Source organism: Motacilla alba, chromosome 2, assembly GCF_015832195.1.
Source record: "Motacilla alba alba isolate MOTALB_02 chromosome 2, Motacilla_alba_V1.0_pri, whole genome shotgun sequence".
NCBI classification, from domain to species: domain Eukaryota; kingdom Metazoa; phylum Chordata; class Aves; order Passeriformes; family Motacillidae; genus Motacilla; species Motacilla alba.
The window spans coordinates 41,799,025-41,824,816 of record NC_052017.1 but is presented as its reverse complement, the minus strand read 5'-3'; the positions used below and the strand labels follow the sequence as shown (position 1 = coordinate 41,824,816).

The following is a 25,792-nucleotide window of genomic DNA, read 5'->3' as shown; positions in this document are numbered from 1 at the left end:
CACTGGATTCTGAAACTATGAATGCCTCATGTAGCTGTAGCAGTCTTACAGTAAGAACAATTTTAACCTAGTTTTTATCCTATCCCCTTACTCCAGGTTTCCTTGTTGAGATCACATCTTCTCAGTGACCTGGGACATCAGGCAAAACAAGAGTACTGAACTGACTGATGTTCATTTCTCCACGGGCTCTAGGTCAGCATTCGACAAAAAGGTAAAATGGGTTATCTTTCCAGAAAGACTCAGCTGTTATGGAAACATAACGTGATGCCCAATTTCACTCCTAGCAACAGCCACAGAGAACAAATGGGTTGCTGAAAAAGAAAGTTACACCTGCTGGAAAGTTGGTGCATTATTTGTTTCTGTTCCCATTAAGAGCATGCAAAAATGTCATCTACCATGTCACTATGCCTATTAAATAGTTTATATTTCTACTGTTAGCTCTCAAGTGTCCATAGTTAAATGTTTAACTTATTCCAAACCAGATAGACTTGTTGTCATCTCACCTTCAGCTGAAAAGCAGCAAATAGGGAGACACAAATCTCCTTCCCAAACTTTATTTTACTTTTCTTTTCTTCAAAGAGCACAGTTTATTTTTGTTTTGCTAACACTTTTCTATTGAAAGAAATTTTCATTAACATACTCTCAAGCAAGCTCCAGGACTAAAGGAATTCATGTTTAAAATACCCTGTCAAAACTATGCTTGAGCACAGTCTGTTCTATGACTGGATGCAAGTCTTTCTATGCTTAAAAAAACTGTTATGAAAATATAATGAATCTTCCTTGCATTATATCCTGCTGCTACCAAACATATGCAAATGCTATATTGACATGTCTGAAAGTGTTCTTCCTATTTAACAGGGAAAAAAATTGAATTTGTGAAGTTGAAGTAACAGGTTTGCCCTCTCAAAAAAACCTATAGCAACCAACAATGATTAGCAATGGCTGTATTTTTACATCAGCTGTGAGTTATATCTGATTACACAAACTTGTAGAGACTATGAAAAAAAGTGCAGCCGCATTTTCCTTCAGAAAGAAATGAGGCAATTTTTAAAATATTTTTTTTCCTTCGAAACAATGCTATTTTCAAGGATTTTTGGTGGGAGGGTGGTGTGAAAACATAAAGCAAGTGGTTTATTTACTTGTACTCGGTTTTAACCTAAATTCAATGTTTGAGCTCAAGTTTCTTCAATCTTTCCTAAAGGCTGTTTTGCAAATCTTAGCTTATTTGAATGAAATCTTTTCATGTCAGCTACTTGCCCTTCCTCCTCTCTGACTGAAGCCTTGTGTTTGTTCAGCATTGCCAGCAAGCATGGAACAAGCTTCAGCGGTGTTTTGAGGGCAGTCCTGAAACTGCAGGTCCCTCTAAATTCTGGTAATCGTACATCAAATAAGGCAAGAATCCAGGAGTTTGGTTCAGACTCACAAAAAAACTGTCCTCAGTTCCCATTTTGCATGGTAAACAAACAGGATGTTAGGAACTAACGACTTAACGCTCCTCCAATGTTAGTTAAAAACAAAGATCCTGTTCTCTTCCTTTCCCCACAGAAAGAGAAAGGTGCTTTCTGAGGCTCACTGATAAGTCAAGCAGCTCTTGGCCCATCACCTCCAGAGTCATATTTTGAGACACATGATATGCTAGCACATAGAAAATCTCTGCAACAAAAACAGTTTGAAGAGGTGCAAGGAGAATGCACAAATGTCACACAGTACAGAAGACCCTTAAGTTAGCAATACTTCTGTTTTGATCTGAGCTAAAGGAAGCTGTTCTCAGAGCAGCTATACACTCTAGCAGGCCAGCACAGTGTATTCCTTCTGGAAAGGATGTGATTAGTGCTAGTGGGTACTATTCCAAGGGGAAATGGCAAGGTTCAGCAGTTGCAGTCAGAAACCAGAAAGCTTTGCCATTATTAAAGCTGCTGCAGTGTAGCGAATTGCAATTATAAGGCACTGAAACTACTTGAATCAGAAGGTTTTCACTGAGAGAACATCAACTTTCACATACCAAAATACCTGCAGAGGGAGGGAGGAAGGGTTTAAACTTTCCATATGACTGCACCTAGGCGAACAGACACCTGCTTCTCTCTGTCATTGTCTCACTATCCTTTTCAAAAAGAAGCTTGTTAACACACTGTCATGTTTTGAAGATGCCCCTGGTCAGTGATGATGATGATGATGCAGAGATCAGTCACAGCATTCCTAATTTCCTGCACTTCCCTGAGAGGGAAGTGAAACACAAGACTCACTTTCAGGAAAAGGTTGACATTGCTGGAGAAATCCTAGTGAATGTTGCACCTACTGTTGCTTAAAAAAACTTGTTATTCTGCTGGAAATCATTAAAAAGGAACAGTACTGACTTACAAACACCTGGACATCACTCTAAAGCAACTGAAGCAATTGTTTACGGATATCTAGACCACAGCACTGCCATTAAGCAATTGCATATGGATGGTATAACTGCCAAGGGAGATACTGTATGAAAGAGCAAAAGGTCTTAACTGCATTGCTTTATCACTCTCTGAACAGAAATACACCAGGGAGGATAAAGGAGGCATCTTTTCATGGCTGGTGTTCACTAAGCCTGACCCTTTTCTTTACTGCCAGTTGGGGATGGGTGACAGCTGTCAATCAGCTGACTGGGCCCTTCACTCATGAGCCTGTTATCTGTCTGGAGTCGCTTTCTGGTGGAATATTTACAGATGGACACCAGATACTAACAGATGGACTCACTTCTTCACAGGAAGCACTGAAAGGCTTCACATATCAGAATGAAAAGGCATTCCTGTTAAAAGATACTGCCCACTGATGGCTAGAACACTAAGGAAGGAGTCAAGAGCACAGGGATGACAGGATATTTATAGATTAGGTTCCCTTGGAGGTAAGGGATGAGGATGAAACTGGGAAGGGATGCACAGAGCAAAAAAATCCTCAGTTTCTGCATTTCTGCTCCAGCTTAAGGACGGTTTTTGTCCTCTACAGTTACTTTGAAAAAACCAATTATTGCATGAAAATGTATTTCTCTATTGTTGCCATCAGGCTATGTTTACCCTGCTCAGAGACTGGTGCAGGAGATGCCATAAGGAAAAACATTTTTACCCAATTTATGTAATTCAGATGTTTTAATCCAAAAGTACCACAAAAAATGTCAAGCATTTTCATATCAACACACTTGAGTTTTCAGACCTGGTACTGATGCTGTGTAAGTAGCTGCATTTTGTGAAAAGACAGGCATTCCCCATCAATGTCAATCAGTCCTTCCTTGAAAATCAATCTATCCTTCCTTGAAAAATATCTACTAGTCACACATCACCTTAGAGTTGATACTATCTGTACTTCATGATCAGAAAATACTTGCATGAACAATTATTTTTTTCTTTTGCCTAGGTCTAGTTTGAGTGGAGAAAAAAGGTATATATTTAATGTTTTCCTCAGTTGGAAGATGGTAATACTGGAGAGATCTCCTAATACCTGAAAACATGACTGTAATCTAGTCCATAAAATGAAAATTATGCCGTTTCATCTGTGGTTGTCTTGTGTTTCTGGAACTTAGACCTTTTATAAGGATATATGGTGATCCAACTCCAGCCATGAGGACTTTTTGTCTATTCATTAAGCTTTGATCCATCCAGAAGCTGAAGTATCTATTAGCGAAACTTTTATTGTCACTGTCCTGAAAATGCTAGGTAGTGACCTCACACAAGTTTGACATCATTATTTCCAGGTACAATGTATGCAGTGGTAATTCTTGAACCACTGGAGAATTAAGTGACTGTTCATGCTGCCTGCAGGCACATCTATACTTAGGCTTCCCTAAAATAGGAACTAGACCAAAGAGCATGGCACGCTTCTGTGCTTGTAGCAAGTACAGGCACCAGAGCAGAGTACTGCAAAGATGCAAAGAGAGTCTTGGGCACCTCACTCCACTTTACCAAGTGGCTACTTCCCCAGGAAGGATCCTGATGGGCCCATCACCCTGGCAATACCCATTTCCAGGTGCCCATTATCCAGGCTTCCTTCCAGGTGGCAAAGAACCTGACAACATAGGGAGTGTGAAAGGAGTCACTCCTGCTCCTCCCAAGAATCTTGATCCATAATGTCTTTGGCCCTCTACAATAAAGTTCATGTTAATTTATTTTCTGGCCCAGCTTCTCCCAAAAATACAGGCTGAACAGCCTCCTCTAGTATTCTTTACATTGAAAGATACCAGAAAAATTTGAAGCAAAATCTCCAGCTGTAGCACATCCCCCCAATCTGGATTCAGAAAGATGAACATACTTTGGCTCGAGTTACATTAGCAAACTTTGTTATGATATTAGAACTGTATCATAACAAAGTATTTCTCAAAATAAATCACATTATTCAACCCATTCAACAACCTACCCTTTTTCAACAGTCTTAACACAAACTATGTAAATAAATGTTTCAAAGAAACATTTCAGGAGTTTCTAAAAATCTTTCCTAAAGTTTGAGAACTTCAAAACAAGACTGACATTCCAATATAAAATGACTTCCATTTTTTTTAATGGCATTTTTCACCCTTCAAAGAAGGGTTTTTTTAACAAGCTCTAATTATGACTCTTCATCTCTATTAGAGAGCTGAGACACTCTGTTCTCTAAAATATCTCTCAAATAGACACTCAAGTGGACTTGAACACAGAATAGTTACAGTCCCACTGCACCATGTTAAAAAGCAATTAGCTCAGCATTAATGAAAATGTAAAAGTACTCCCTAAAGTTAAGGATCCCAAGCATAATCAATACAACTGCTCAAAGCAGCCGTATTAGGAGATCTTCTCTCCATGCACTGTATACAGAGCCTAATAATCTGTTCTGGCATCTCAGAGGTTTACAGTGGGGCATTGCTAATACCCTTCTAATAGCTACATCCCAAGACAGCAGTACTCCAAAAGATTATATGATAAAACACAATGGAATGCATGCCTGGATAGCAACAAGAAAGGAATGTGATGCATACTCGCACAAAATATACAAACCAGTTTCTCCATAACATTTGATCCCATAACATATTTACCCCCGATATTTGTGCCTGTTGTTTCAAAAACATGTTTTCAGGGATTTTGTTGTAATTATTTTTTGCTTGAAAGTAAGATATACAGCATAAATTACCACACTGACTCTCAGTAACAAGAGGAAGAAATATAAAATGTGCTTCTGAACGAAATGTTTTGGTACCTTTTTGCAGTGCCAATGTACTACTTTTAATTGCAGATATTTTTCACTCAAAAAACACTAAAGAACAAGGAAAAAAGCCCAAATATCTACATGTCTGTGGGATACATAGCACAGTATCAATCAGAGGAAATCTAAAAAGGTGATGGCATATACTTGTGTTTAAACTACCTATCAAGGCACTTGAAACTCAGCCAATACTCTTCCTAGATCCTTTAGGAAGTCTGAAAGCATAGGTGAGAACTAGGCCAGGCTTCTGGTTTCTGCTGAAATTCAGACTAACTTTTTGCTACTGAATTAATGAACCAACCCTGAAAAACTGGGAATCAGGCCTGTATCACTGTAGGAACGCACAGATGCTAGGACGGGAGATGAAGACCTAACTACTGACATGCACACTCACATTGAAAGAGACTGTATGTATTCCAGCTGGAACATTGTGACCAAAGGTGACTATATTCACTTGACCTTAACATTCCAGTGGGTGACCTAGTTTTGCCTGTCTACAAAATGAACACAGAGAAAGAACAGCTGAAATAGAAATGTAGTCCTGTTCCTTTTAATATTATCTAAAAACCCCATGAGATCCTGGCCAGCTCCTGGTAACTTCCCATCAACCTACTGGAGAAAAGCAAAACAAAACTATCAGGCATTAGATACGACTGTAATTTGGATTTTGTTTGTTACAGCTAATTAGGAAAGACACCACCAACCTCAACAGTGATGTTCTAGTATCACACAAAACTGTGGGATTTTAACAACAAAAGGCAGTCTATTGTTTACAGACTCAGTTTGTTTAGAATCAAGATAACATTTTGTCACATGCAGCTACAGTAGATGCTTTAAAAAGTAACCTTCCATTTCACACACATAATAAATAGTACAGAGGAGTTTACACACAAGCATGTCAAGCACACAAAGAAATGGTTCATGTAAAACCACATCTGAAGTGTGAAAATATCTGAAATAACAATAAATAGGGAAACCTATTTAGAAACCTAAACCAGTCTCTGCAGCTCAATGCTGGAGTTTTTTTTTCTTAGTTTTTTTTCTGATATGTAAGGTAGCTTAGAAATCCCATCTACCATTGTACAGTCAGAAACTCCCAAAAATGCCACCATTGAAAAATCAGCTCTTTAGGTTCCCTGTATCCTACTGAAGCTAATCCCATGCAACTTTTCATCTCTTGTTATCTCCACCACTGACTCTACGGAATAATTGGTTAAAACAGAAAATTTCAATAAAACAATCTAGTTCCTTGTTTTCCTAAATTGCTTTGCAATGTTTGTTAAGTATATTGTTAAGTATATATATATATATATGTAGAATATACCTTTTACACAATAAAATTAGAATACTGTATGGACAGTAAAAGAAGGCAACATTACTATTTCCTCACGTGTATATACTTCTCAACACAATTATTTCAAACATGTTCAGACTGTTTACAATTTCTGATTAATACTAGAGCCAAGTTAACTGTTTACTTGTGATGGTATTTCAGAAATGAAAGAAATTCTAGTGTTGTAGTAACAAACACCTCCAGGGGATGAAATGAAGTTTCATGGAACCTAATGTCCTTTAAAAGTGACAATATAAATGAAGCATGTTTGCACACACAAGGACAACAGACATTATAAGGTGCTACATTACCAGTCACACCAGGAATTTCAAGCTGTCTGAAAGGGCACATGATTTTCCTGGTGTGGATTTGCATATATTGGTGGGTTGAAAGGACACACAAATACATCAAAGCTCTCTGCTCCACTTCTTAAGTAATGATGGATTAAGAGAAAATGAAGCTGCATTCTTACCTGTTGTTTGAGAGCCTCTAAAGATTCAAATTCCAATTTGGCAAGTTTCATCTGGATATCTCTTGGTTTATCAGGAATTACAAATGCCATTATAAACTTTATTGCTAGTAGCAAGTGCTGTGAAGAAAAAGGAAAAAGAAAAATGCTGTTTTATAGAGTTTGAATCATGGAGAAAACAGCATAATATTCCTAAATTTTAGTAACAGAGGTATAAACAATGATTTCTTGTTACACATTCAACACAGCTTACTATACCCACATTAAGCTTCAGCTACTCCATATTTTTTCGGTTTGCAGTCATTCATAATTTGAATCTAAACACAGATAGTCTGCCTTATTTCCACAGTAATCCTATTTTCACTGTATACTATAACATTCTAATTGAATTTTGTATTTGTGATTCCAGGTAAAATAATAGCTTTTAAAATGTGTTACTGGTGTATAGGAATTGAATATAGTATATACTGCGCCCAGTATACACAGTTTCAGAGTGAATTTTACATGTATATAAATAAATAAATAAATATACACAAATATAATCCCTAAAGAAGTGGCACATTCATGAACACAAACTTTTCAGGAAATGGAGAAACATTCCATTTATAAGATGTCAAATTAGTCATAATTTATTGTAAAATTTTATAATCTTATTTAAGAGAAAACAGTCATGAAGTTCTGTTCAACCTAGTCACTGAGCAGTCTCTAAATTTCACTTAAATATGCACTATCTCACAAAACACAAATGCCAAACTGTCAAGTCAGTAGTTTTGTTTCTTCATTTATGTCAACTACAATCTAAATAATAAATCATCTTCTATCAAGGCCTGAGCTGACAGTATGCTGCATATTTGTAAGCAGGAACTTGCTCCTAGCTGAGAACACCCCGCAAAAGATAAGGCAACACTCAAATATATGTGCTGAATTTCAGGCACATGCTTACATTGTCATGATGACATACATGGAGGTGATTAAATTAAGGTAGCACATCCAAACTACTTCCAAAATTCCCCTCAATTTTTAAACATAAAATGAAGCAGAGCAGTGCTCCTCTCTGAAATACCATTTTGCTGAACTGTATGATCTTGATGGAGTTGGGCACATGAATAACAACATAACAGACCAAAAAACCCTCAGATTCGGGTATTACACAAGCAAGAAGCTAATGAAAATACTACAGACTTCACAGGAGCTGTGATGAAACTCTAAACAAGCTAATATTTAAGAGTTAAAGTAAAAATTATTGCAGAAACATAACAGGTCTAAGAAACAAACCTTACAAGGAATAACACTTTCTTTAAAGCAGTGAAAAGAAGGCTGGAAATTGATACAATGAACAACAAAGAGTAAAAGTTTAATGAATCAAATGTCATTAATTGCTGTGTAATGCAATGATTAATACCACATTATTAAAAAAATTATGTCAACAGTCCAACATTCTCTCCCTCATTTAGATTTTCTTTCCCCCCTCTAGTTAATACTGTCTTCTAAGAAACCTTTCTTCCAAAAAAAATATAGCAAATAATGTTAGTTTATGCTAAAAATACACAGCAATAAAACATGTATCAGAGTCAGCTTTGGAGGAACCTCTTAAACGGAAAAAGGTAAAATGCTGAAAACAAAAATTGAACAAACAAACAATACTCCTATGCAGAAATCATAAGTAATCACAGGTTGAAGGGGAGTAACTAATCCACAGACAAAATTCTGGTATGTAAATGTAGAAATAAAGAGATGAAATTGGGAATTACTCAGAACTAAATAATGGAATTGGGCTAACATCTTATGGTTAAGGCAGAATTAACAAAACCTGAGGCATTTGGAGAATGATATTTATCTGACAAGTACAATGAACAGTTAAGTAGAGACTCAGCATGACACACTGTCACTTCTAGATGCCTAAAATCCTTTGCACTGGGGTTCATCTCGCATTACTCAACAACAACAGCAACAAAAAAAAAGTATTTCTGAAATATTATTAAGGAGTGAAAATCAAAGTTTGCAACTGTAATTATTCATGCACTGCCTCTTGAGGAATTTTATAAACATGAGCCAAGTGAGTAACTTTACACAGAGACTTCAAAGTAGTTCCAAATTCAAACAGCTTTTAAGAAAAATGTAACAAATAATTTCAAGGAAATGTAAATAATATTATGAAGGATAGAGACTAAGTTTTTCCCATTTTTAATACAGGATATGAAGAAGAAATAGAAGAGACATCAAGGGAAACCACAGCAAAACTCCACAGAAACACTACGGTTAATCCTGGAAAACATTGTATCTTTTCAAATAAATTTAGCAGAGCAACATTCTTTAAATTGCTTCACTATGTAACAACTTTTATTGCAGGATTAACTAACTAGCTGCTTGTAAGAAATTAGTATTCATGCAAGCACTACTCAGCCAACAAGCACAAGGACACAGTCTTAAACAAGAAGGCAGAACCTCTGACTCATCCTTAAGCCAGAGAGGGATCAGAAGTTGGAGTACAGATGTGGGAAGTCACTACTTTTGCCTGCCCCACTGCCATGTCTTTCCCAGGCATCCACTAAAGGCCATTGTTAAAAAAAAATAAAAAATTAGAGGGTTAGGTAGACCTTTGGTTTACTTCTCTGAATGGCTTTTTAATGTTCTTTTCTCTCCCAAGAAAACAAAGCTTTACCAGTCATAAAGTGGCCAGTCTGTGGGGGATGTCCCTGTGTGCAAGACCTGTGACTTCACAAAACACATTGGACTTAACAGACTGTGACTTGAGCTCAAGCCCACCTCATGACTCCCATAAACCTGAAAAAAGCCATCAGGTAAACAGCCTTCCTTGGATAACTTTTCCAGCTGTTCATATCTGCAAATTTAGAACAGTATTAATAAAACTGTCAAGGCAGAAATTATGAATCTGGGTCATGTGATGCATGAAACCTCTTGAAAATAAATGGATCTATTTTATTAACAGTTTATATTTCATTTTGAAATTATAACTTAACAAAGGAAGTGTAAGTAGTTATTCAAGAGAAATTGAAGGAAAAAGTAGGGAGTCGAATAGTTAAGTTCATTATATCAGGCACATTCCCACACTGATTTCTTAATCTTGTTTAGTATAACTCCTGCAAGCCAGATCCACAAAAAGCAGACATCTACTTCCAAAAAAGAAATGTCTAAGGAGTACAGTATAAATCACCAGAAGACAACAAGATTTACTTTCATTACATTAACACTAGTATAAATACATTATAAAACCAAAATACTAAAGTTTATCCAAATTTGCATTTACATTTGTAATTTTTTTTTGTAAAATTTTTTGTAAAAAATTACAATTTGTAATTTACATTACTAGTGTAAAAGTATTTGTTCAATATTAAAAACTTCTTCACAGAGCTGGTTTTTGGTTTGGGGTTTTATTATATTGGTTTGGGTTTTTTTTTTGCTAAAACCAGGTTACAAACCCAACCATTATTTCTATCTGCACCCATCAGAAAGCAGTGAAAGGCAAGAACATGCCTTTCATGATTAAAACAGGACTATTCCACTGAGAGCAAAACCCAGGGTAACAGTCCCACAAGCTGTAGGTTCTCCAATGCCAACAGCAAAGTCCCCTCTTATTTTGCAGTGTGCCAAGTGAACACACAAACAGCACTGAACCTCTTCCCCCGATAAATGCAGTGCCATCAAACTCTTGTGGTTCTGTGCCAGGTGCTTGGCGAGCCAGAAGAACTATTCTGTTCTGCAAAGCCACCGACAAGAGCAGAAGCAGCAGCTGTGTTTTGCAGCAGTGGGTCCCCAACCTCACCTCTTCTAAAACAGAAATTCCCAATTAGGGTTAAATTCCTGAAATTATGAACAGCTAATTTGATTTCTATAGTGGATTTACCACAGCAATTCCTGACAAAATCTACTCAACTGAAGGAAAAAAAAAGGAAAAAAAAAAAAACCAAACCCACAACAGTAGCTGTGTTACTGGTTAGCTGATAAAGTACATTCCAAACGCCAGCTTGGGGAGACACTAATAACATTTTGCATCGAAAGCCTATTTTATAATCTACTACTTATAGAAACTTTCAATTAAAATCAGAAATCTGGACCTAGACTAGCCTAGAACCAGTCCATACTCTGAAGCAAGGTGGTCTCTGGTTACTATCTCTGCACAAGTGAAGAACCTACAAAAGCCAACATCTGAGACCATCTCCCCGCTTGGAACCTCTGTCCTCTGCTGGCCTTTACCACAGGAAAGCATCACTGCAGAATCATGTTGTTGTCAGAGCAGAAGGTAGGGAGATCATTAGCTTCCTTGCTAGGACTCCAGATTACAGTATTCTGACATTAAAATAAGCTAAGTTCAAACACTAGGAACAGACCAAACAAAACAAAACAAAACGAAAACCCAACTAAAAAAAAAAAAAACCAAAAAAACTGCCAAACCAAATTCTATCTTTTAGTGGCTACAGTTTTTAGTTTTGTGGGTCTTGCATGTTTCTGAGAGGAGCAAAAAAAGCAGGAGGAAAGTGAAAAGTAATTCTGTCAAGAGAGCAATACAGGCAAAGAAAAATTTTAATAAAGCTCAGGAAGTTCAATTTAATTAAACTGTCTTTAATAGATATCAATAAATTTATGAGCAAACATTTCTGCAATATGCATAAGCCTAAGAAGAAAGCATGACCAAACCTTCCTTCCCTCCTGTAGACTGAACTGGCTTCAATAGAGAGTCTTGCTAATGGGACAGAATTATCACAGATGAGGGACTTTAAAAAGGGCCTTTCTTCTGCTACTCCGATAAATGCTGCTTTTAAAATCACATAGCCCATAAATTATTATAGAATTTTTCTTTCAAAATTTCATTTTATCCAAAACCATGTCCAAAATCCTGGGGGAGGAGAAATTACAAAAAAGTTATTACATGTTGGGTCTATTTCATGGCTTCTTCACCTCTCCCATTAATCTTCTCTTCCCCAAACATCCACATGCACACACTCACAATCCTAACACTTGCCACAATCTGTAAGCTCCATCTACCCTATTTATTTATTCCCAAAGCAGCGTCGCCCATTTCTCCCTCATTTCAGCCTGCTCCCTGCCGAAACTCCAGGGAAACACTAGGGCTGAAGTGCAGCCTTCCTGCCTCAGATCCAACGCCTCTTGCCACTCCAGCCCAGTGAAATGTGTCTCAGTTCTCAACTGGAGTATTCTCAGTACACGTGAAAAGTTCATGTGCTTACACTTGATGTGCTTCTTTAAGACACTACAAAGCACATAAACCAGAGATGTTTCAGAAGCCTGCATCTTTACCAAGTTAGGATAGTTTTCTAATAGGAGCATCCCAAAGCACATTCTTTAGATCAGAGTGAAACTCCTGTCAGCCTGCACACTGCTACCTCAGAGCACAGATACAATGCCTCAACACTGCAATAATCTGATTTTTATATATTTATAAATAGCCTATCTTTATTTCTTTACCTGTAGATCTTCGACTTTCACAAAAGGTGGAAGACATTTATTTTAAATACAAAACCTCAAACTCCAAACTTAAAAGTATCTGTCCAGCAGGGAGAGTTTCAGCCTGCCCCATTAAAGTGTGGCTGAGGTAGATGCAAGCGAGCAGAAGCCTATTACAAAACGTGTTGGGCAGCGTGAGCAGACAGCATTATCCGGTCCATTTATCATCTGTAACAGAACATCTGTTTCCTCCCCTCACATCCTGAGCACACACACACACAGAGGCTGCCCAGGGAAACCTGGCAGCTCCATTTCTGCCAGAACGCTTCACAGACTGTCAGAGGGGCAGGAGCAGATCACCCATCTTCTCTTGACCGCACCAACACATCTGAAACCTGGACCCGCTCAACGGAGTAGTGAAGCTTATGTTTAGTTTTAAGCTTATCTATATATATATTAAGGTTCAAAAAAACATTTAAGCCTGCAAGTGCCCGAGTCATTTGCTGAATCTGGATCTTAAAATTGAATGGCTGAATCACAGTGCTTTCTGTTTTTTTCCTGGAGGTGGCTGAATGCAACATGTATTAAATTAATGAGTTGGAAAGGAAACATGCCAGCTTGCACAGTGTCTCCTTGCATTTACACTTCAGAAACTGTTTTAGGTAGTGCAGAAATTCTGGTCTGTATTTTTACTACCAATCCACTGTAAAACGTCACAAGTAGAAATCTATGCTGAAAAAGATACCAGGCTTTAATGTGCAGTTCTGAGGTATATTTCAAAGTAAAAAGTATTAAACTGCATCATGAGAATCTGGGTTCATTTTACCAAATCTGGCCTCCAGAAGCACTGAAATACATCTCTTTCCAGATAAGTCTGTCTTAGGCTTTAAAACTAATTAACTGGTTTCTCTCAGAAGAAGCAAATTTATTTATTCTGAATACTACAATTGCTTTATATACTATCAAAAAAAAAAAAAAAAAAAAAAAAGACATTTCCAGACCAGCACTGCTGAGCAAGAGACTAACATATAAGACAAAAAGAAAGGTTTTTTTTTAAGTAAACAAAAAAAGAAAAAGTTAAGATAATCTCTAAGGAAACACATTCTGTTTCCAGGAAGCAACTGCAGAAGCAATGAGTTAAGCAAAGCAAAAAATAAAATACTGCAAACACAATCTCCTAGTGAGGAAGCTGGTCTTTTCTGCCCTTACATATTTTTGTACTCTCCTTCTGTTTTCAAGAAGAACTCTACAAGACTGGTTGGAAAGCAAGCATAGCAAGCCAGTCCTATTTCTGAAATTTAGTCCTGCTCTTGGAAAGCCCTAGAAAGGATTTAAATTATAATACACAAATTATATTATATATATAAATTAAATAGATATAATTTAAAACATGTCAATTAAATAAACAATTTATTAAATCAGGGGAAGTCAAATAAATATTCCATCAAGAGATATACTAACAAACTCAAAAGCACAAGTAATCTGGTCAGTTACATAATTGTGACTATTTTTCTGTCTTATGGCACCATCATGCTTTCTAGTAATTCAATACTTTAAAAAAACCCCAAATTTTCTAATTGTTTATAACTTATTTTTACTAGTATTTAAACCACAGCTGTCACATATCATATTCAGCCAGTATTGAACTGAAGCATTATCTGGTTTTATTAGACTTTTGGAAAAGATTTAGAAGCCCAACTGTTCTCTGTCATTTTCTCCAACAATAACAATTAAGATGTGAAGCAGCCCAAAATCAATAGAAATTTTGTCACCAACTTACCTGGCACTGGAAAAAACCCACCAGTTCATTACTTCTCACCATTTACATATCTGTTCAAGCCTTTTACAGATTTTTTACACCGGGATTTTAAGTCTTCCTTCAAGACTAAGGTATGAAAAAAAGAGGGCCAAGTGCTAATAGAGAGGGTGTTTTATACCAAGCCATACATACATACCCAAGCAGCATTTCCCTCTCTCTCCAGGGAAATTGCCATTTTTTTGCATCTATCACTAAAAATTAAGGATTCAGCATGTTCTAGAAACACCTGCTGAAAGAAAAAATTCTAAATAAAAGATCTTCTGGTATCAGTCTTCCACACAGACTCCTAATTGACTACAGCTTGGGAAAAAACAGTTGACCTAATACTCTTGTATAAACACAGCATATTCTGTGACAGAAAATACTTTATGATACAGTACACTTGCAAAACTGTCTGTATAAAAGCCTCCCAGCATACACAAATGAATGTTTCAGACATGTTACAGGAACAAGATTTTTCTCACAGTCATTTAATTCTGTAGTCAATTCAGAAGACATAAAAAAAAAAAAATCACTGTAGGTGTAAATTTGTCTTGGAGGTTGTAAGTATCTGCTAATGGTTAATTCTACAGTAACCCAACAGTCTTCAAACTAGCACGATAATACACCCATCTCTACGTTACCATTAGGTAATCCTGAAATGTTTTGGCACAATGCTTATCTCAATTTATGGCCAGCGTTTAATAGGAACTGGGATGAGAGTTGCCAAAAGCAAAATTAGCTAACGCTGAATGTAATGAACAGCAGGGCTTTGATCACGCTCTGAAATAAATTCTAAGTGAAAAGTGGAAAGAAGGATGCCCATGGAATTAAAATTGACAATATGATTAATACAAGCCATATGAAGGTGCCTCTTAGCTGATTGCTAACGTTACATATTGGCTTCCATACTGACAGGTATAGTTTACTGTCAAAATGCCCTAATGTTCCACATCAAAGAAGGGGGGGGGAAATTGCCATTTTCTATTAATCTGCAAAATTTATACTTCTTTCCACATTTAAGTCATACATTTCTCACTGTGAAAAGAGATACAAGGAAATTATGGCATGAGTCACTGTACTTATGCATTGTAAGGAATTCTGTTCACCAGGGCTCAAAAATTCTTCCTTGGTTACCAGACTAGATGACCTGTGATTAGTAAGGAGATGTGAAGCAACATTTCTGCCAGGGTTTTAAAACTACTGTTAGCTCAGTGATAAACAGAATTTGTCACCTTCTGCAAATATCACAGATTTTAGGAACTCTTTGTTCCTGCCTCAACCAAACCTCACTTGTCCTAGCCCAAGCTGAAGTGAACCCAGCTCCAGCTGAGCTGTGGATCAATTCAGTAAAGATAACAAAACATACACATATGAAAGCAAATCCACTATACTTCAACAAGCCTTACAGATGGTTTTCCCAGAACTGTGGAGTGGTTCTGGAGACTGAAAGACAGTTAGATTTACCTGACTTTTTTTTTTCCAGTTTGAAAACTGGTGATGGAAAAGATGATGCTGCATCTACATTACAATTTAAACTATTTTAAACATTGAAATTTATGTTCTGTTACCTTGACAGCAAGAAACAAAAATGGTAACTGGTTGTTAGTTTTAAGAGCAAAGTCTCAGCCAGTCATTCTTCAAGATGATACACACTTTATCTTTTAACTTTAACTGTGAATAACAAGTTCTCCAACTGGATGCACTGCATTATATTTACAGCCATTTGCTTATTTCTCTCACAACTCCCTGGCTTTAGTCCTAGGATGCTTTCAAAACTGATTCACAAGAACATTCATCCTAGTGAAAAATCCCTTTGCAACACCAAGATAAACAAAGAACCATAATTGAATAAACACATTTTAAACAAAACGTGTTTCACCACACTGCCAATGCGTCTTCACTGAATGAGTCAAGATTTTAGTGTAATACACAGCTTTCTTCCTACTGTATTGCATTCACCCTGTTCTAAGTGATTTGCTTTGCTCTACTTCTGTTTGAAGTTGTAAGTAAATTCTGTAGGACATGGCACATTTTTTAATCTGGACCAAAAGGTGACTCATGCAATGTTAAATAATAAACAAAATGTCACAGTCATGACTCATCGGAGAATAAACCAACAGTATTGCAATATATCACACTCTAATCTGCAGATTAATTGTCATCTCTATTCCCTGTGCAACTTTAATCAAAACAAATTAATTGAAAAGGGTCCAATAAAATTAGCTAATCTGAAACAATTGTGTAGGGAAAAATCACAACTGACTATTTTTCATATTGGGAACTCATCACCTGCATTTCTTCCTGTAAAAACTAAGGGGTTTTTTTGTCAGAACTATGTGAAGTCAAATAATCCTTTGCTTTTCTATAAAGGTCAGGATGAAAGCTTTCCATTCAGCTGGAGTATTTTATTAAACATTGCAGCAGGTGTTTGGATATGCTGCCAACTCCTAAAAAGCTTTCATTAAAACCATATCTTAAAAAAAAAAAAAGACCTATACATCCTCCTCAAGCCCTCTTTATCTGTCTTTTCTCTGGATGGGTATTCACAAAATTACATGCCATTTTCTCTGTTTTGGAACACCATTACCTGCCCTAGCTATAAAAAGAGTTCTTCATCAAAGCTGCTGGAAGCTAGCCATGCAATTCTCACATCAGCTTTTATGGTCATGGCAGATCCCTGCAACCGAGTACAGCCCAGAGTTTAGCCTTAGCTGCTAACCTGCTTCAACTTCTTGGGAACGTAATTGGTTTGTTCAAGCTGACAGAAGGAGCATCTTTAACTGTGTGCCAAATTCACTTTTGAGACAAAATCCTGCAGTTAACGCTGAACTCTTTGTGTCATATGCAAGTAATGGAGTTTTGCAGCAATAACACACCTCCTAACTTTATGCACTCACGTAAAAGCAGCCTAAAGAAACACTTCCAGAACTGCTTATGTCTTTAAGGAATGCAAAGCCCTTGGAAAGGTGTATTCTTCACAAGAGAAGAACAAGCCATGTTCTACACAGTGGCATTCAGTGATTTTATCAAGTCCTTCTGTCATCTGAGAATGTGAGTCAGAATGTGAATCCCAGCACAAAGATTACAAAGCAGTAATTCCTATACCCTGGGATACACATAGCTCCATCCCTGCAGTACTGTTCTCCAAAAATATCAGCATAACCCAACACTTACAGCTTGATAAATTCAGTGGGCTTTTGTGACATCTCAAAACATTCACGTTTGAAACAGAAGAGGCTGTCAGTTGAACTCTGATGTATAAGGAGATATGAATACCAGCAAATATGATAATGCATCAACAAATGCCTTTATTTACTCATTTAAGAGTATTTTTTCTGAGACTTGGTAGTTTGCCCTTTGGAACTACAGTCAGAACAGACAACCGACAGTTTCATCTCAGTGGTGTAAGAGCTTTGACAACATGTAGTGAGCACAACTTCTCATCTCCCTGCAAATAGCAAGGCTGAAAGCAAAAAAAAAAAAAAGATAAAAAAAAAATTTAAAAGCTCTTAAAGAGCTCTATTTACAGATTTAATTAGAGTTTTAAGACCATTTGGAGAAAGACCAACTTGCAGCAAGTGCTCAGCATCACTTTGTTGCTATGAAACACTATCCTACAGGAATAATCAGCCATAAAAACCTGCAGCTGACTCGTTCCATGGCAGAAATTATCTCAGCTGAGATGGACACTTTCAATTTAAAATGAAGTAAAGTAGTAATTTTGAACATGGCTCTGAAATATACCTCAAGAATCTCAAATTGCTAACACTGAGATGTCAGACAAGATCCTGGACCTTAGTAACCAAATCTGAACAGGTCCTTGTGTAATTATAACAATGCATGCAAGCAGAGACAGGTGGAAAACTGAGACACTGCACGCATGAATCTCAACAGAACTGACCCAGGCTGTCTTGAGATTCTGAACAGCCCAGGGACTAAAGAAGAAATCACCTCGACCTGTGACTTTAGAAGGTCTGCTACTAATAATGCAAAGAGGTAACATGATATTAAAAAGAAGACTATCTCAGCTTCAAAACTCATCCTGGGAATGAGAGAAACCTGTGAAGAGGCATTACCTCACCACAACAGTAACTTCTGGAAGCGGGGACTTGTGCTTGCTAAGAACCAGGATGATGGTGTTACAGAAGTATGTATCCCATAAACGTTGAGTTTTGAACCACTCCTGAGTCTGCAACACAGAGACTGATGAAAAGCAGGTATTTACTTCCTGTGGGGACCATTTGTACTTACTGATTTGCCTTATGACCAGACAATACTCTTTACTCTCTTGAGTTAAGAAAACGATGGAAATGAAAGTATTCTACAGTTCCTTTGAAAGTATTCTACAGTTCCTTTCCCTCTGCTTGTAGATGAAGCAAGTTACTGCTCCTTTTTTGTGCTAAGTGTGGGTAAGGAGAATTCTTCAGGACAAATGAGAGAAGCATACACAAAAAGGCAAAAGCATGTACAAGAAATGTGAATGTACATTCCTGTACATGAATGTACAGCACTGAGCAAAGCTGGTGCATCAGGGCAAGACTTAATGCAAACAGAGCATGCCTTGGAATGGACTGTGATGCCCCAGCACTCTGCCAGCTTCACTGCCCCCAAATAGCAACATAAGCCAGTTTACCACCTCCACACCCTGCTGGCTCCAAAAGGGACAAGATGACTCCTGGGGTGCAGAGACAGGTGCTCACCTCTAAAAATAGGCAGTCCTGGTAAATTAATGCAATTAATTTCTTCAAAAGAAACACATTTATAGAAGTGAAAACACTGAAGGATCACAACATTTCAAATCTTTCATCCAAACAGACTCCCTCAACAGCACACAAATCTGAACTACAAACAAAACAACAGCACTGTGAACTGTCAAAACATGAACAAAATTTTCACTTTGTTGAGACCCTGCCTTTTTCCCTTAGAAGTTCTTCAAGAGCTGATACTTGAGAGTAGAAATCTCTAAAACCTCCTGGCCCAGATTTTATCTTTTTTCCCCCTTTTTTATATCCTTGACCAACTGTTGTTTGTTAATCTAAACACACACATCCTTGTGTACAAAAGAAGTCTTCCCAATATTCTCAAAAAGGTTAAAAAACTACAATGGGAGAACTTGTCAAGGAATGCTTGAGAGGTGTGGCAGTACTTGATATATGAGGTTTTGTGGCATAACAATTAAGGAATTATCTTCTAACTTAGTAAACTGTTACACAAAGCAAAAGGTTAAAGTCATGTCCAATAACAAACAGGATCATAAATCAGTTTGTCTATTTACATTTTTTTTTCCTAACATCTCATCCAGCATTTTTACTCAGAGAAGAAATATGTCTCAAACACAGGAAAAAAATTTCTCAGTCAAGCAGTATTCAGAAGTAAGACCGTCTAGCATGACAAAAATCATTATGAGAATAAAACTGAGTATATTTTTCCTTCAAACCAGTATTATCTTTGATAATACTGAATGGTTTTGGGTTAGGTAAAATGATTTCACTGTATATAGCATTTTAAAATCCATTTTTACGATGACACACCTTAGCACCACAGATACCAAGTTCTCTCAAGCCAGAAATAGTATCTTTACTAGTCAGCAGACTAGTTCGCTAGATCTTGTTCACTTTAAATGGGAACAAGCCTATTACTCTCACATCTGAAAAGTATCTAGACTGTTTTCAGAATTTACAGGGATGTCAGATGTAAACTAGGAAAGTTCAAACACTGTACTGCTTCTGCTTTTGTTTTACGTGACCATGAAGGCAATGATTGTTATTTTTTTTCTGCAAACCTGTTCTGTTAACATTAGTTACTATGTTTCAAACACTACATCACTGAACACATAGCACATGTATATCACCCTATTTTATCCTGGCCCAGATTTTTTAGAAATTTGACTTTTCTACTGTTGCTTTGCAGGGAAGAGATTCTTTTGTTTTAAATAATTTTGCACCTTTCCATGTTGCATTTTTGCTTAACTTCTCTCCCACAGACAAAAAGCATTAGGTAATACAGTTCAAACCAAAAACATTTGAGGATCATTAATGTCCAGGATGCTTCTGAAGATATAAGCCATCCGTCAGAATCATTACTCTTCCAAGATGAGTACTCAGACTTTGAAACCAAGTAAATGGCAAGAGTATTTTTGTCAAATTGCCTTGCCTGAAGTGAATATAAAACACGCTTCAGAATTCTAAAATATAATTTCTAAAGGAAAGAAAGCCATTGCAGAAAAGGTTTACCTTATTCTCCTGTAACACTGAAAGAGAGACAAGAAGATACAGTTGTATTGATTGGAGAGGTGCTTTGTTACCCTGTTCTGTCAGAGGTTAAGTCCTTGATCTCATTAAGGACATGCTTGGTTGTTAGTAAGGGTAATTTTTCCGACAATGCTCTGCTTTTGAGGCACACAGATTTAATTTATTTTGGTTGGGTTAAAAGTTCACCTCTCCATTTCTTTCCCTTCTTTTTATTCCCCACCATGCCAGCAATCTTATCTTCACATGGCCAATTCAATCTTTTTGTCCTTTGATTTTTTTTTTAAAGCTTAAATATATATGGCTGACCTTTATTTTAATTTAAATTCTCCTTCATTCTTTTAGAATGTTGTCAAACTTTTTATCTGCAAGTGAACTTGCTGTGGCACAGTAAAAGTAGTCTTTTTTTGCTCCATCAGCAGCAGAATATGTTTAATAGGATGAATTACTGGGCTTCTCTGGTCAATCTATAATTCACTCTGCCGTTTCTCAACATATTCCCTTTAGAAATGTACTCTAATACTCTTCTTGTGGCCCAAAGCTCCTGAGGTGCTGTGCCTCAGGAGCCCTCAGTTCTGTATCTGGTATTAACAGTGAGGATACAACCATCACACAATTACCATGCCACTCCTGTGTAAGCCAAAGACTGATGCACAGGACCCATAGTTTGCATCCAACAGAGCAATCCTGGCCCATTCCAAACAGGGTATAGTAGTGGTTTAGTATTTAGGTTTACTGCAAGAATGGTAGAGATTCAATCATTAAGGAACTGCTATAAATAGAAAACCTACGGGGATGGCTCACATGTTGTTTTCAAGTGTTGCATATCTTCTCTTTCTAGATATTTGTATAGCAACAGCATTTTAAAAAAAGATTCATTTAAAACCATGTGGTTTTCTGAATATATAATGCTGCTTGTAACATTACACATAGAGCTGTTTTTCAGAATGCATTCTTGTCTCTTAAATGCAGAAAAGCAATAGATACAGCCATTATTTGCTTCAAATATAATACACATTTTCTTGACATAAAACACTTATATACAGATTCTGAAAGTTAGTCTAGTTAGACTGTGTCAATGGGAAAAAACTGGTATTAAGATCAGGGATCCCGTGCATTTTTCCATAAGGCAATAAGGAGTTGCAAAATCCAATTTTGCCAATAAAAACTTACAAATGAATAGAAATTATTAAAAAGCACAATGCTAATCAAGGCTTTGGGCTTGTTTTAATTTTCTTTCTTTTTCCTTGCTATGAGACTTATATTCAATAGCTCACAACTAACATGTTAGAAATGCCAACCAGGTCTGCTATCTAAAATGCACATGCTGTAACTCTCAGTCAATAATAGGTCTAGGAGAGATGACAGAACAGACGTGCACTCCCTCTGTAGTGCATCATATTTCTTCCTTCTATGCACTTAGATGCTTCCCAGTGGACAATCTATTCTTCAATAACCTGTATGAACTTCTGTTACAATCTTCTGAATAATAGATCTACTTTACACAAAGATCCTTTATGAATTTTGCTTTTATATATTCACCTGCAAAGCAAACCCTTTATCTGAAAGTGCTTACAACTGAGCAATGCTCCATCATGAAAACAAGATTTTTAAATTGACTAAAAGCATTTTCAAGAACACTAACTTTGTTTTTATCTTGAATGATTGCCAACATAGCTTCCAATCATGAGGGAGCAGACTTGTGTTCCCTTGCTCACTTACTCTCCTTAAGCTTAAATAGTGCAAATAGCCTTTGCTGTTTGTAGTCCATCAGCAAAGCATTCCCTCAGTGCAGAGGAAAGCCAGCTGGGAGCAGCAGCCTTCTCCTTCAGCACACACAGCAGGCAGGGGTGGGCCATGTGCTGCATGAGGATGGGTGGGAGCATAAAGGCAGCATGACTGACATAAAATTCGTAATCAGGATCTGGGCAATTTTAATTCAGTCCAGCTAGATACCTGCATATTCCTCAGTCCCACACACTCCATGTGCACTGATGACTCAGTCTGAGCTCCTGCTCCAAACACCGCAGTTTTGATCAATGACAAAAGACGCAAGAAGGCACAGGTTTATGATTACAAAGGAAAGATTAGCGCTGAATGTTGAAGCACAAGCTCATCTTACTGGCTCCTTCTTAAAACTTGAACACTAATAGCAGTTTTTCCTTTTTCTTGCAAAACTCATTTAGCTATGAAGCTCACAAGACAAAAAGCCCTGTATGCCTCATAGCAAAAAGGTAGAGCAAGACTAAAAGTGGAACAAACACGCCTTCCTCCACAGATTAGAGTAACAAATATTATTAAGCCAGACAATAGCTCTGGAAATGAAAAATGAAAAGCAATCCCCTATCACCACATACCTCAGAGCACGAGTTTGGAGATCATATGCTGAAAACCAGTTTCTGAGAAAGTGTCAGCATGCTCTATTTTTGTTGGCATAACCAGCAGTGCTCTAGTTCTGAAAATCAGGTCAATGCTACTTTTGTACCTACATGCAGATGCTTGAAATCAGACACCTGTATTTTATAAGTTCTGTCTTACTATACGATATTTATGGTTTGTCTCGGTACTTGAATCACTGAAACAGACAAGCGCTAATAATAATTACCCTGAAATTAATGACTAGACGTGCAAAGTTGGATCGAGAGTTTTTTGTTGAGCAAAAGTAAATTAAAACCATGTATGAGATTTTCTTTCATCTAAGTTTAATTATCTAATAAATCAAGCGTAACCAAAGCTAGCAGGTTCCACATCCCCAGATGGCACATTGTTCCATTCCAAATGAAGGCAGGAATGACTCTCTGCAGGTGTCTATACATTCCCCTTGCCCAGACAGTAGTCTAGGCAACTGGCTTCAGACAGATACTAGCTTTCAGGTTGTTAAAGGTTAGGGGGGACTTTCCAATTTGTAGGATTTTAAGAGTAAATGCCATAAAAGCCTCACCAGTTGAACTCAGAGGGAAATAAGCACAACAGTGCTTGAGTAGAAGAAATACTCCAAAACCTTTTTATGCAGAAAAGTCACTTTGAAACATTAAAAACAGTGTAACTTATGAAACAGGAGGTACAGCTCCTAGTCTATTGTGATTACTGAAGCTAACTACTAAAGCAGTTATCTTGCTTAGGTTGTGAAGTGTGTACTTAATAGGTTCATTTACATGAATGGGTGCAGGCAGAGGTCTCACATTTTACTACGCTGATCTCTCCAGGGCTTCCATACAGTTTTAATGGTAATAAGTTCAGTATTTTAATAAGAAAAAGAAAGACTTCAGAAAACCTTTAACCTACATTTGAAATACAGAATATTAGAGAAAATTTTGTGAACTATTTTTGCATAGGTAAAGGATGCTGAAACCACAATACTGGAGAATATTTTAGAAAATGCCTTGTATATGCTTTGATGTGTTCAGTCTCAACTATTTTAAAATTACTGTATTGTGCTTACACTGCATTATCAGGAGATAAACACTTTTCTAAATTTCTGACCTGCTGGAAAAAAACCCAAACACACACAGCTACATCTTCACTAACTCATCATCTGGGCTATCCCAAACATTTGTACATGCACATCAAAAGAATATCAGAAAAGATGCACTGTTTTCAAGCTTCTGGAATGAAATTATTATACACTTCATGTACAGTAAAATTACTGAATTAATTTCCTTTCCCAAAACATAGAGATCACTTCAGCTTTCTGGGTCTCTCTCATCATCATCCAGCTGTGCAGGTTTTTCTAGTGCTGAGGAAATAAACATAGCATTGTTTCGTTTGGAGAAGATCTCTAGGATCAAGTCCATCCCAGCCCAACACAGTCCATCACTAAATTGTGCCCTACACATCACATCTACAGGTCTTTTAAATACCTCCAAGGACGGTGATTCAACCACTTCCCTTCAACCACAGGGCAGCCTGTTCCAATGCTTAACAACCCTTTCAATGAAGGAATTTTTCCTCATATCCAATCCAAACCTCCCCTGGAGCAACTTGAGACCATTTCCTCTTGTTCTGCTGCTTGTTACTGGGGAGAAGACACTGATTCTCACCTTGCTACAACCTCCTTTCAGGAAGTTGTAAGGAGTAAGAAGGTTCCCTCTGAGACTCCTTTTCTCCAGGCTAAACAATCCCAGCTCCACAGGCACTCCTCACACAGTCCTCACTGAACTCATGTTCCAGACCCTTCACCAGCTTTGTTGCCCTTCCTTGGACTCATTCCAGCAGCTCAAAGTTCTTTTTGTCCCAAAACCGAACACAGGACTTAAGGTGCAGCCTCACCAGTACAGAGGAACAATCACTGCCCTGGTCCTGCTGGCCACGCCATTGCTGATACAGGCCAGGATGCCATTGGCCTGCTAGGCCAGCTGGGCACACTGCTGGTTAATGTTCAGCTGCTGTTGACCACACTCCCAACAGTTTCTTTTCTTGCTGAAAAGTGAACTTTCATCACACCAGTCTGTCTCCCATTAGAAAATATTTAACCTTGGTTTTACTGGTCCAGCAGCTTCTCATTTACATGGCTGAAGAAAATTCATCCAAATTATAGAGAAACAAATACATAAACAAAAGCCCACCTTCCTGGAACAAGACCCAGATAACAAGAAATTAATTCTAATTAAAAACAATGAAGAAACAAAGGTAAATGGGCTAAAAGCAGCATTCTGAAAATTCTTAAGTAGGTGTTCAAAGATAACTTTTTTGTCAGATGTAGTCCTGGAATTCCAGATCAAAATAGGTAACTTGTAGTACTCCCAGACACTTCAAACTATTCTCCCTACTATATGAATTCCCAGAGCAGATTAGTGCAGTCAAATGTGCTTTTAAGTGACACATTAAATTAGGAGTCTCATACCTTTTTAGAAAACTTAGGTCAATTTACTGGTAAAGCCCTCTGGCCATTAGTATTTCCATTTTAGTATTTCCCATCAACAAGTCAAATGCAAACATTTTAAGCTTCATTAGTCTTCAGCAATCCCAAATGCCAGTTTCTTGATTACCTACTGGGCTGTTGTATACTACTCCATCCCTTAAGCTGGAGGAGGGATTACAGTATTATAAAATCACTTAGAACTTGCATCATAAACTGAACTATTCATACCATCTGCTACAAAAGACAGAATTGTTCTCCCTGCTGAAGAAAAGATTGAGGTTAATCTGCTTCCCCAGTGCTGTGCAGCGAATCGGAAGAGCAGGGTACAGTAAATGCTGAAATCTATAGTTGCCCACTTCATGACAATTCTATATTACCTTTTCAACAACCTCAATGCACAGCTACCCCAGCACATCAGTCTCATGTCCTAAAAATTCTAGGACTATTCTAGTTCTTGAGG

General features: G+C 37.3%; 1 protein-coding gene across 3 annotated transcripts in view; it reads right to left on the bottom strand.

The window, feature by feature from the left end:
- Nucleotides 1–25,792, bottom strand: part of ANO10 (anoctamin 10) — a 121,964-nt gene that overhangs the window by 34,192 nt on the left and 61,980 nt on the right. For all 3 annotated transcript variants that reach the window (XM_038130060.1, XM_038130062.1, XM_038130061.1), the window contains one exon: nt 7,002–7,118. In XM_038130060.1, coding sequence (XP_037985988.1) covers nt 7,002–7,118 — 117 coding nt within the window. The remainder of the gene's footprint in view (nt 1–7,001; nt 7,119–25,792) is intronic.